The following is a 13,534-nucleotide window of genomic DNA, read 5'->3' as shown; positions in this document are numbered from 1 at the left end:
TAATGCCATATATATATGTCGCTAAATGTAAATATCTGACGACATACGGCAATTAGAAAATTCATCATGTCATTGTTGTATTCGCATTCTGCCAAGAGTCAGCCCTTTACATTTGTTTGCTTCTCTGCTGCTACCCTTTTGCTCACATAATACATTTTAATACAGCCAAATTCCCAATAAAATTGTTTAATCTATATATTTTTTCTGTTTTTGTTGTTAGACAATATGAAATGATGACTGAAATGCGGCCCATTAAGATTACATACAGGGCTTGACATGAAGCCTTGTCATGTGGACATGCGTAAATCGGTCATTAACTTGTACAAGTAAAACAGTTGCTTGTCCGGAAAAAAATAGTTTTTTTTTTTGTTTTTTGTTTTTGTGGTGGAAATATAAATTTGTTCTGAAGCAATATCCTTTCAGAATATTGCTGCTTTGACGTATGTAAATCTGCATATTTTTGATTGATTACAACTGCATTAAATAATGTTATGGGATTGTTTTAAATATTTTTTGAAAATAGAAATATGAAATGTTGGGGGGGAAATGATACTTTTAAAAATGAAACTAAACCACCAGTAGGTGGCAGCAAGTAACCGTCCTAATGAGTGGGTCACTGATTCATTCATTCAAATGATTCATTCAAATGGCTGAGTCATTCAAGAATGAGGCAGTTGTTTATGAATGGGTCACTTAATCTTTGACTCAACCGATTTTTATTTTAAAACGCTGAATCATTCAGTAATGAAAGCAAGGCTGAGTGTTGCGCTTTGCTACTGCTGCAATCTTTGTTTGAAACTATTTTCGCTGCTAAAATAGAACAAAAACAGTCAATGTTCCTTCTAAAATGTAAGTGGCTTAATATTAACTATCTGTTAACTGAACTGTTGTATGAAATCAATGTTTTCAATCGTGATGGTAGCCTATTTAGGAAAACAGCATTCTTGGTCGTGTGATAACTGAGCTGTATCAAGTTATAAAAACTCCACATTTTGAATTTTCACCGCAGTATGTTTAACTGAGTTTCTTTTTGTGTGTGCTTCACTCATGTTTCCATTTCTCCTTGAGATGGTGTGCGAGCCTCAACAGCTCAACATTGTTATTGTCAGTACATTATACAGCCTATTATTATCCACTATCGATCACCACTAACACTAAATGTAATAAAATCAGTCATACTCACGTTTTGGTGATTCCCAAATTGCTGTTTTTTTTTTTTTGTTTGTTTGTTTTTTTTGTTCTGTTTTTTTGGTATTGACGTTTAAATCAGGTCCTTGTCCGGTCGGGAAAGTAAAGTTCGAGCCCTGACATATTAAACCAGCACTAAAATCCTGATTTATAATCGAGACGTTGTCTGACAAAATCACCATACACATAAGATAAAGACATTTGCTGTGATTTTGGCTATATGTACACGTAAAATGAACACTCAGGTTAGAAGTAATAGTATCTATTTTATTTGTTCTCTGACAGAGCGCACATCCTCAACTGAATGCTCTGCTGAACCAGAGAGGTACGCTTGCGGCAGGAAAGCAAGACCTCGTGCTCGTGTGGCAGTACCGGTGGGTCTCGGAAGCTAGATCAGGTTAACAAGTCGCTATATTCGTCACAACGCGCTTTCTTAGAAAAAAGTCGCAAAAGGGGTCTGAAAAGTTGTTAAATTGGCAACACTGATGCAGCCTTCCGCAGGTCCCAGCCCGCCGCTGTCCAAAACGGCGTTACGACAATTTTGCACTGGCCGGAGGCAATTACCAAACTGGTTCCGTGTGTGTATCACACCAATGTAAATATTTTGCGACAGCAAATCAAAGTTATTAATTATTTAGGCTTTATTCAAAACAAACTGGTAGCCTAGTATTATTTTTCTTTAAAACTATCTAAAAAAATTTAATGCCTGTAGAAATAAAATGTAATGCTTTTTAATGCCATTTAAGGCCTTAATTTTCGCAAAATCCATTTAATGACTTTTAATGCTTTTTAAAGCCCCGCGGATACCCTGTTATTACCATATCTGAATTTTCAGCTCTGCAGGCTTTCTCAGCGCTTGATACACATTGATACAATGTGTATTGTATTGTATCAATGTGATACAATTCCCCCGTATCAATTCTAGAGCAAGTCCTCATCTTTTTGAATTGCATGCAAAGTGGATTTGCTTTCACAGCGCTTAAAACAGCCTCTTCTCGACATGCCGACAACACAAACCAAACTCTTCCAGTCTCAACTACAACTACAGTTTTTGAGGGTGGGGCAAAGTAGACATTGTTCGTGGGCAGCCAATGAAGACCTAAGGGCTGGCGTTATGCGAATTTGTTACATTGTTACGTAGGTTTGTAACAGGAAGTGAGACAGGAATTATTAACGACTGGTTTCAGCATTTCAGAATCAATTCTTTCTTTATTTGTTGTGCACTTTGATCTTTAAAACTTTGCAGACCTTTTACATTCACAGGCTATATTATACAGTACATGAAAGGTAATATTTACAAAAGAATAGAGGCACTTTAATTAAAGGATTAGTTCACCCCAAAATGAAAATTCGCTAACACTTTACAATAAGGTTCATTAGTTAAACATTAGTTAATGTATTAACTATCATGAACTAACCATGAGCAATACATTTGTTACTGTATTTACTAATCTTCGTCAACGTTAGTTAATGAAAATACAGTTGTTCATTGTTCATGTTAGTTCACAGTGCATTAACTAATGTTAACAAGATTTTAATAATGTATTAGTAAATGCTGAAATTAACAAAGATTAAAAAAATGTTGTAGTTCATAAAAATGCGCTTCATTATTAATTCATGTTAACTAATGTAGTTAACTAATTAACCTTATTGTAAAGTGTTTCTGAAAATTCTGTCATTAATTACTCACCCTCATGTCATTCCACACCCGTAAGACCTTTGTTCTTCTTCGGAAGACAAATTATGATATTTTGATGACAGAATGCTGTCAGATTTCCTTCCATAGACTGCCTTTGCAACTACCACTTTGATGCTTCAAAAACTTCATAAAGAGATCGGAAAACTAATCCATATGAATTGAGTAGTTTAGTCCAAATTTTCTGAAGAGAACACATCTTCCAGAAGCTCAAACTTGCTGCATAACCAATGAGGTTCATTCTCGTGTGTTATGCAGTACGTTTGAGCTTCTGGAAGAGGTTTGTTCTCGCGCGTGTAGCAGGTTTGGTTGAGCTTCTGCTTATGTTCGCTGATCAATGTTTACATGCGAGTAAAAGCCTAAATTAAATCTGTTTGTCATAACAAGTGATCGATTCTCTTCAGAAAATGTGGACTAAACCACTCGATTCATATGGATTCGTTTTCTGATCTCTTTATGAAGTTTTTGAAGTGTCAAAGTGGTAGTTGCAAAGGCAGTCAATGGAAGGAAATCTGACAGCATTCCGTCATCAAAAATATCTTAATTTGTCTTCCGAAGAAGAACGAAGGTCTTACGGGTGTGGAACAACATGAGGGTGAGTAATTAATGACAGAATTTTCATTTTGGGGTGAACTAACCCTTTAATATTTAAACTCAAAACAGTCTGCATTTATAAATGCAGCCAATTTAAAAAGTGGCCATGTAATAAAAACAATTAGACTAAAACATTTACTGGCCCAACTCAAAAGAGCACAAACCACTGTATCTATGATATGATTATCATGATTTCTAGGTATATGACCCATATTACCCATTCAATTAAAATCTGTGGAACTTTAATCTATTTCAATTGTCCCTCAGGCAATTTAGAAGCAAGAACGCAAGTTAGAATGCTTAGAAAAGAAAATGTTGAGAAAAAAAATAAAATAAATAAAATCCAAGTATGAGCAATAGGTAATACTCATACCTTGTAATCAATACTAGCCAGAATATTTAATGATGTATCCTTACCAAATAGTTCAGGAATTATCTACTGAGGCAGAGCTCAAATTTAATGAGTTTATCAATATGAAAATGTGCACACTTTGAAATGGATTTTCTCTCCAGATTAAAACTGAAAGATCTTCTCCGGCTGTTTGATTTAATCTCCTGCCAGACAACAGCAACTGACCAAATAAAGTGGGGCTTAACTGCCTCGCTATACTGCTGAGAGAATTTCCAAACCAAACGCTAGCTGCGAGAAAAAGACAAGACAAGCACAGATGGACGTTACAGGTCTGAGATGAGCCCACCTCATTGGCACAGTGCTAAAATCAGCAGCAAATGTGATTACAGACCACAGGTCAGTGCATAAGAGAGAGAGAAATCGGGTAAATGAAGATAACAGGCGTGCAATCAGATCACCGCAGAGCATTGAGGGAAAACAAGCTGAAAACAGAGGATGCTGAATATTCTGAGTAACTGCCACTGATTTTGACTAAGATAAGTTATTCACAGTTGTTGCTGGCATTGCGTTAATAATATTGGTAACACTTTTCTATAAAGTTCCATTTGTTCACATTAGTTAACTACATTAGTTAACATGAACTAAAAATATACTAAATAAATCTAAAGCATTTCTTAATCTTTACTATTGTTAATTAGCTAATATTAACAAAAATTAATAAATATTGTAATAAATGTATTGCTCATTGTTAGTTAATGCATTAAAGGATCAGTTCACTTTGAAATGAAAATTACCCCAAGCTTTACTCACCCTCAAGCCATCCTAGGTGTATATGACTTACTTCTTTCGGATGAACACAATCGGAGAAATATTAATAAATATCCTGACACATCCAAGCTTTATAATGGCAGTGAGTGGGATCAACGAGAATGAGCTGAAGAAAGTGCCTCCATCCACATCCATCCATCATAAACATACTCCACACGGCTCTGGGGAGTTAATAAAGGCCTTCTGAAGCAAAGCGATGCGTTTGTGTAAAAAAAAAAAAAAAATCCATATTTAACAAGTTATGAAGTATAATATCTAGCTTCCGCCAGACTGCCTTCCGTATTCTACTTACGAATAAATTGTAAAACGTGCGCAGTTCAACACGCCAGTTGTGATTTTTTTGTAATTTGAATACGGAAGGCGGTCTGGCGGAAGCTAGATATTTTACTTCATAACTTTTTAAATATGGATTTTTTTTACACCAATGCATTCCTTCCCTTCAGAAGGCCTTTATTAACCCCTGGAGCTGCATGGCATATGTTTATGATGGATGGATGTGGATGGAGACACTTTCTTCAGCTCATACTCGATGATCCTCGCTCACTGCCATTATAAAGCTTGTATGCGTCAGGATATTTATTAATATTTCTCCGATTGTGTTCATCAGACAGAAGAAAGTCATATATACCTAGGATGGCTTGAGGGTGAGTAAAGCTTGGGGTAATTTTCATTTCAAAGTGAACAATTCCTTTAACTAATGGTATCTTATTGTAAAGTGTTACAATAATATTTGTGGTTATTTTTTGGTTTTGTGTAATTTTTTTCATTAAAAAAAAAAAGGCCCATAACTAAATACTTAAATTGACTTACTTGAATTTTATTTGGTTGGCTTGGCTGATGAAAATGTATATCCTTTGGAAAATGAAATTACAGTGCATGAAACACTGTGATTATGGCTTACATTACCTTTGAAAAGTTATTTTCAGGAGGAAACCTCGTATCTCCATATTTTGTCTTTTTTTTCATAAATCATTCTATTGGTCATACTTTACATCTGTCTGTGGGTTTTGCAAATATTTAACCAATGAAAGTATTAAAAAGAGCTTGTGACTAAACCTCGTAACTCCATTGGCTCCTCAAACTGTCTGTAAAACCACATAACTTCACCCCGCCTATATAGTGAATGAAGTGCCGCACGCAGTTTGGTGCGTCTCTGCTTGTTTGCAATGTGAGGGTAAACATAAAGAACTGGTTCTTTGAATAAGTACAGTATTTTCTTTACTCAAGAAACACAGTATAAGGCTAATGTTTTATGTATTTTGAGAGTGGAGAAGAGTGTCTTATGCCCAGTTCGGACTACCACAACAACATTTTAGGAGTCAAAATCTTATAATGCGACAAAACGACAAAAATATTGTGTAGTCTGAACCTGGCATTAGTCTATTTGTCATCGAGTCATAGCCAATACTGTCTTAAATAGCCTGTGCAAAGCACTTCATCTTTTAGAACATGAGATTTTAGCCAAATGACAAAAAAAAAAAAAACTTCCAGCAAACATTATAACCTGTAAGTTGATGAAAATGTAATGCAATGCACTTACTATCTCAGATGCAGACGTTCTAATGACGGACAAATCATGCATGTCCAAAATTCACAACTCCATTTGAGCTTGATTTTGGTAAAATGTTGGTAAAATGTTGGTAAAATGACCAATGTCTGACAATATAGTGTTCAATTATGTAAAAAATTAGTGGGTTTTTTTTTCCATTTCCTGAAAAGTTTTGGAGAAACAAGGTTTTCGCCCGACAGTGATGATATAGACTGCCGTTCACTGTGTGTGAGAGTATAAGTGTGTGTGTGTGTTTGTGTGTTTTCGAGGGGTGGGGGTGGTGTTGACTGTTAACAGTCGATGTAGGGTCCACTCTAATGAGAATGTAACCTGCTGTTGAAAAAGCCTCACATCCACACTCCATTAACTCTGCAACCCAATTACACATTACACTGTGATAGGTCAGACCCCTACTGCCTCATTTACATAATAACTCAATGGATACTGGGATGGAAACATGCTCAGAGGGAAAGGTCTGACTGTTACACACACACACACACACACGCACACACACCGTTTATAAGGTTAAATTGCCTTTATTTAAATGCCTATAAAATACTTTACCATGTTTTAAGTTATATTATGATATTAATACTGTATTGTTACAATTAACTAACATTTTAAACATGAATTTAAAAAAAAAAATGAACATGAAATAAACATCTTACCGACCCCAAAACTTTGAACAGTAGTTTTATTTATTGGTTTGGAAAGGGGTTTCCTTTTGAATTTTTCTTGTTACATTTAATTATATTTATAAATGTGAATTACTTTCAGTCAATTTATCTCCCAATTCGAAAAGATCAATTTGATAAATTTTAATTTATTAACATTTTTAATTTGAAATGAATACATTGATAACTGAATCCTTTGTTTTATTTTTAAGTGTAACTTTAGTTGTCCATTTTGTGACAGACAGAAATAAAGTCATAACTTTCCGATAATTTTCCTCTCCGTCAAAGCTCTGTAATCTCATTAGCGTTCAGATTCTAAAATGACATGTCATTTAAAAGGTAATTTATTAACATTTTTATTTTGTAATTAATAAACTGATAATTATTTGTTTTATTTTTAAGTGGAACTCTTAGTCATCCATTTTGAGATAGACAGTCATTATTTTCCAATAATTTTCCCCTCCATTGAAGCTCTGTAATCTCATTGACATTCAGATTCTTAAATGACATGTCAATGTGCCATCTTGTTTCACACCACTGACTGCAAAACATCTTTTTTTATGCATGTTTTGACTTAACGTGTCATGGCAGTTCAAATACATAGAATGAAGAAAAGAGAGCTGCAGTGAAGGTGATACAGTGAAGATTTTCCGTGAACAACGATTTAATTCTCTTTATATTTTTCACAAAAAAGCTTCTTGGAGTTTGTTTCTTTCATGGAATAAAAAATAAAAAAAGGCAATTGCAACTTATCTCACAATTCTGACTTTTTTTCTTGAATTTGTGAGTTTATATCTGGCAATTACTTTGTGGGTGCGTGTGAATGCAGCAATCGCACTCGGGTGTGCGCCAAAAGCGGACCCAACAACTGTACCGAGACCACCTCTTCAAGTTGGCACTTTCAAATGAACTATTGAGCGGTTCGCAAGAGATGTGAAAGCAATCCAACCCAATGGACCAACGAACCAAAAGATATCATAATTCATAATGGGAAATGTGTTATATAAAAAGCAGTAGTGTCTGATTCTGTGAGTGAGCACATTAGTTACCATACTTGAAAACCAAAGAGAGCCTCTGCATCTTAAATGTTGTGTAATTGTGCTTCTCCGTGCAAGAATGCTGCCCTGACAAAGCTTTGATTCCGGCTCTACCTGAAATTATAACATTCATATATGGTCTCTGCAAAGTTAGCCTACTAGACAGCGCTGGGAGATCCAGAGAGAGCGTGTTTGAATTTGCCGCAAGTATTAATAATTTAACAGAGGGAATGATGGCTACATTCGTATAGTGTTTGCGTGTCTAGACAGTTACAAATAAAGCCCCAATAAGCTCATGGAGCTAACTTGTCAATCATTTTGATGGATGGCGCTAAGAAAACTCTGACCAAGAAGAGGACAGTTGTACTCGCATGACTTGCATAAACATATTTTGGTACACTTTGAAATGTTGCCGTGTGAAAGCGAAACGAACCAAGAAGAAAATGCAACACTGTAACAAATTTAGTCCCTGTTTTGGAACAAAACAAATGATCCACAGGTGTGAAAACACCCTGTAACTTGCAATTGCAAGTTTATATCTCACAAATCTGAGAAAAGTCAGAATTGCGAGTTATAAACTCTGAATTGTGAGAAATAAAGTCAGAATTGCAAGGTATAAACTCGTAATTGTGAGTTATAAACTCTTGTGAGATATAAAATTAGAATTGTGAGATAAACTTACAATTAAGTTTCTATCACAATTCTGACTTTTTTTTCTTGCAATTGCGAGTTTATATTTCGCAATTTGACTTTATGACTCACAACTGGCAAGTTTATAACTCACAAATCAGAGAAGAAAATTAAATTGCGAGAAATAAAGTCATAATTGCAAGATATAAACTCATAATTGCGAGTTATAAAGTCTGAATTCTGAGACAAACTAGCAAATGTGAGAAAAAAGTCAGAAATGCGAGATAAACTTAGAATTGCGAGATAAAAATGCACAATTCTGATTTTTTAGTTTATATCTCACAATTCTGACTTTTTTTTCTCGGGTTCGCTACTTTTGAGATATAAACTTGCAATTTTGAGAAAAAAGTCAGAATTATGAGATAAAAAAATCCCAATTACCCCGCTTTTTTTAAAATTCCGTAACAAGCTTCCACATGAAAGCCATGGTCACTCTGGACTGTGATAGTAAGGAAAAGAAGATAATATGTGAAGATACTTCCAAATTTCTCCTTTGTGTTCCACACACACACACAAAAATAAACAATCAAACAAACAAACAAACAAACAAACACACACAAATAAAAATAACACTGAATGGAATCAGAACTGAACTGGGAATCAATAAATCATGACAGAAGATATATTTTTTTTAATGAACTATGCCTTTTAATCACCAATACAGCACAGGTTCGTCTAGGACAGGTAAAATTCTACTGCTATTTCTTTTTAAAACACTTCGGCGCATTTCTGCAACATGGCCAATTACTCCAATATAGTGTTTTCTGATTTCCATAAAGCTCATCATTTTCTGGTAATATCATTGCTTCCCGAAGTCAGAGCAGAAAACCCAAGGCAATAAACGAATCAAGCAAACAGACAGTGAGGAAACCAGAAGGTTTAGAAGCACACTTACCTCTATGACTTGAAAGATAGCAGGCAGGAGACGGCTCTCTCTAACAAGCCTGTTGGGGGAAAACACATAAACACACACACATAAGTGTACACACATTTAACTTGTGACACACACATTTACTTCATGGCACTAGGCCCACGTTCCATCTTCATTAGTGTGACACTTGTGCGTGCATTTGGGTTTTGGCTCTGAACGGGACCGCTGAGGTGTGAACACTCTGTCGTGCCAAGATCAGTCAGCTGGGAAAATGACCTTTGACTAATCCAGTGACAAGTGAAAAAGAGAGAGAGAAAGTATGCAGCTGAAAGGATGAAAGAGTGATGGAGGGAGTAAGTCAGATGGAAACACAACAATATATTGAGAGTGAGAAAAAAAAAAGAGGATGTATATCAAAACCTAGTGAGCTTCCTACCTAGATAGCATTTTTGGGAATCAAAGAATAAGATTATTATGCTCAAATATGCTGTTAAGAGGGAAGCATCACTTTGATCCAATTTCAAATATAATGTTTAAACATGACTATGATGCCCCAAAATGCTGTGTATACACTGGAGAAAAAAAAAAAAAAAAAAAAATCCCATTAAATTACAGTAGAAAAATAGCACCGGCTGCAAGAAATTCACCGTCACTGATGACACCGAACAATGAACTCAGGAAACACTGGGCTTAAATAACAAGGAGAACTAATGAGATAATAGACAGAACAGGCGAATTAAATCAATAATCAGACACACTGGGAAAAACACAATAAAACATAGGAACCCTGACAGGGATCACATACGGGTGTCTATATATTTTACAACTCATAATTGTAAATTCTTTAAGTAATGTAATGTAAAAATAAGTTACTTGACTATAAAAAAAAACAAAAAAAAAAAACGACTTTTTACTTTAAAATGTACTGCTAATCATAATAATACAGGTGGTAAAATAGAAAGCAACATGATGAAGTTCATCGTAAGTGGCCTGGTCATAAAACATGGTCAATGTTCATACATAGACGGTGTACAGTGTCAAACACAAAAAAGACAAAATACCATCAGGGTAAAACTAAAATACTGCAATAAACATGAACTACATAACAGAAAATGTAACACAAAACACTCTAATGTACATTACTGAGAAAAACAAAGAAAAAAAGAAAAGAAACAAAATATTCATATAAAATATAATTTGCACACAGGAAGTACACTACTGTTTTCCACCATATATCATTAGGAAATTAATATTTTTAGATGCAAAAAACATAATTCTGCCAGTATTTTACAGTAAAATTACACAATGCAGTGTTAAACCATTTACAGTTTTTCACCATATATGGTATATTTTTATAAGATTACACATATTTTTACACTGTAGGCAGTCGTGGTCTAACGGTTAGAGAGTCAGACTTCTAACCCAAAGGTTGTGGGTTCGATTCCCATTAAAGGCAGGAAATGTTTGAGGTGCCCTTGAGCAAGGCACCTAACCCCCAATTGCAAAATGGCTGCCCACTGCACTGTGTCCACGGTTTGTAGTGTGTGTGTTCACTACTCACTACTCCTAATGTGTGTGCACTAATTGGATGGGTTAAATGCAAAGGACAAATTTAACTATATAATTTTTAGGTATAATCATTTAACTAAATGTTTGAATCTGCCCAATGTCCAAAAAGGCTGTTTAGATAGAAAGTTCACTAGGACTGAATCAAATTCACTGAAGAAGACTATTATGCTAAAAAACACTATCAAGAAGGAAGCTCCACTAAGTTCAGACTAGAGACCTGTGCGGGATGGATTTTTCAGTCCCACTCCCCCCCAAAAATATGGTATATTGTCCCGCTCCCGCCTGCAACATTCATGTTTTGTCCCGCTCCCACCCGCAAAATCCCACATAAAAGTAGCTCATATAGATTTTTGTCCTTGCATCCATGAAATATTTAGTTATGTGTCGCCACAACATCCCAGCATAATCGCCAATAAAATATTTTGTTATTAAAGCATCAGCATTTACAAACCACAGTTACTTTTAACCGAAAAGCAAGCTGCTGTGTGCATGGTTTGATATGGCAGAATGCGCGCAAAGAGCGCTCCCTTTATAATGACTAAAAAGCTGACATCTCAGTTCATCGTGATCTCACAAAGCTCTGTTATAACACAATGAATATATGAACAATGAATCTTTCATAATGGTTACACTTCGTGTGCTATAATAATAGGATTCGTGAGCGTGCAAATTTCAGCACTGCATAAAAACTCTGGCATTTTGAGTGGTGAGAGGATTGTAACATAAACACCTGATTGTGTTGCGTCTCCATTGCGTCTCAGAAATCAACAGATATGTGATTGGCTACATTGCTCAACACTACAAACACAAGATATAAATAGAATCTCGCATATGCTTGCGACTGTAAATCGTTTTTATTTTATATTAGTTGTTCTTGTTGCTTTTTTTCAATATATGAATAACAAATTTATTAGTTTTTAGATATTTTGTGTGTAGATCCCTATTTTGCGGCAGTCCCACGAATCATTTGATTCTCCCGCAACCCGCACACGAGTAGTGTCGCACGCGCCCATCAAATCTTGTCCCGCGCCACACTCTGTTGCGTTGAATCCTGCGGGAGTGCAGGTCTCTAGTTCAGACCATTTGATTCTAATATATAAATGCATCTATGATGGCCCAAAAATGCTGTACATGTAGGCAGCTCAGTTTTTGAAATGTTTTTGAAACATTCAAATGTTACTTTGAGTGCCAAAAGTAGCTGTACAGGTAGGCAGCTTGTGTTCAATTCATTTGAATCAATTGTATGATGTGTCTAAGATGTCTAAAAAGACTGCAAAGAAGGCTTGAACTTTGATGCTCAAAAATACTATGTATTCAAATTGTTTGAATTGATTGTTAAAACATGACTATAATAGCCTTGGTAGTCAACTCATTTAAATCAAATTTTTGAACATGTTAGTTTGCTAAAATGCCATCTAGATAAGATGCTCATTTAGTTTGAGTCAAATATTCAAATATGCTTATATGTTGTCTAAAATTGCTGAGTAGGTAGGCAGTTCACAAGGTTTAAATCATTTTAATAGAATGTACAAACATGCCTATATGACGCATAAAATTGCTGACATGGTAGGCTGCAAACTAGGTTCGTATGTAATTATGATGTCCAAAACTGCTGACTATCTTGGCTACTCACTTGATTCATATCGTTTGATTTGAACATTCAAATACATCTTGGTAGATACTTCGAACGCACCCATGATGCCCAAAAATGCTGTCTAGATAGACAGCTGACAAGGTTTTGAAACACAGCCAGAGATTGCTCCAGACGGCCAGGCTCAGAGGAGTAATGGAAGCCTTTATTGAAAATGACTCGCCATGCTCTCTTATTGATTAAGGTCTTTGATTCACAGCCAATTACCGTATGCAAAAGGTGCATAGAGCAGAATGCTTCAATAATCTGAGAAAAGGACAGACAGATAAAATGAAATTAGATGAAGGGTCGCATTTGGAATACGGTGTCCTTCCCAGTCAATACAGCGATATATGACATAGCTATAGTTATTTGGTCATTCTCCCCTGAGTGTGTCCTCTATGGAGGACATGGTTTCTTTTAGTGAGAAAGAGAGAGCTGCCCAGTATACCTGAGATAAGGTGAATGCAGAGGTCTATATGAGTAAATCTCCCACTAACTTGCTGAATTCTTGCTATATGAACCAAAGTCACAGGCAGAGAGAGAAATATCCTCTTTGTGCCTGAAAGTCTACTAGAAGTCAGCACAGCTCAAAACCTGGGATTTAGGGATTTTTAGGGTCAAAACAGGTTTTACTGTGGCAAAATGATTGTGTATTTTGATGGAGTTGGGTAAAAAAATAAACAAAACCAGAAACAGGGCCAGCAACAGCAATGCCATTTTGTTAGTCAGACCAGAGTATTATTAGTTAGTCAAACACCCCATGAAATTAGTTTTGTAGCTTTTTAGTCAATGTCTGTTAGTGTTGAGACCATCTACACTACCGTTTAAAAATTTCGGGTCTGGGTTATGCTCA

The 13,534-nt window shown here is 35.5% G+C and overlaps 1 protein-coding gene and 1 long non-coding RNA gene across 2 annotated transcripts in view; one reads left to right on the top strand and one right to left on the bottom strand.

The window, feature by feature from the left end:
• The window catches only part of ulk4 (unc-51 like kinase 4), a 237,735-nt gene that overhangs the window by 90,249 nt on the left and 133,952 nt on the right, over nt 1-13,534 (bottom strand). The window contains exon 31 of the mRNA XM_051866618.1: nt 9,504-9,552. Within this exon, the coding sequence (XP_051722578.1) occupies nt 9,504-9,552 (49 nt within the window). The remainder of the gene's footprint in view (nt 1-9,503; nt 9,553-13,534) is intronic.
• LOC127497863 (uncharacterized) lies at nt 53-2,622 on the top strand. The gene is made up of 3 exons (XR_007925676.1): nt 53-849; nt 1,474-2,064; nt 2,116-2,622. It is a non-coding gene; the product is annotated as an uncharacterized LOC127497863 (long non-coding RNA).

This window comes from Ctenopharyngodon idella, chromosome 16 (genome assembly GCF_019924925.1).
Source record: "Ctenopharyngodon idella isolate HZGC_01 chromosome 16, HZGC01, whole genome shotgun sequence".
In the NCBI taxonomy this organism is placed as follows: domain Eukaryota; kingdom Metazoa; phylum Chordata; class Actinopteri; order Cypriniformes; family Xenocyprididae; genus Ctenopharyngodon; species Ctenopharyngodon idella.
The sequence above is the reverse complement of the archived record's forward strand: the minus strand, read 5'-3'. Positions and strand labels throughout refer to the sequence as shown.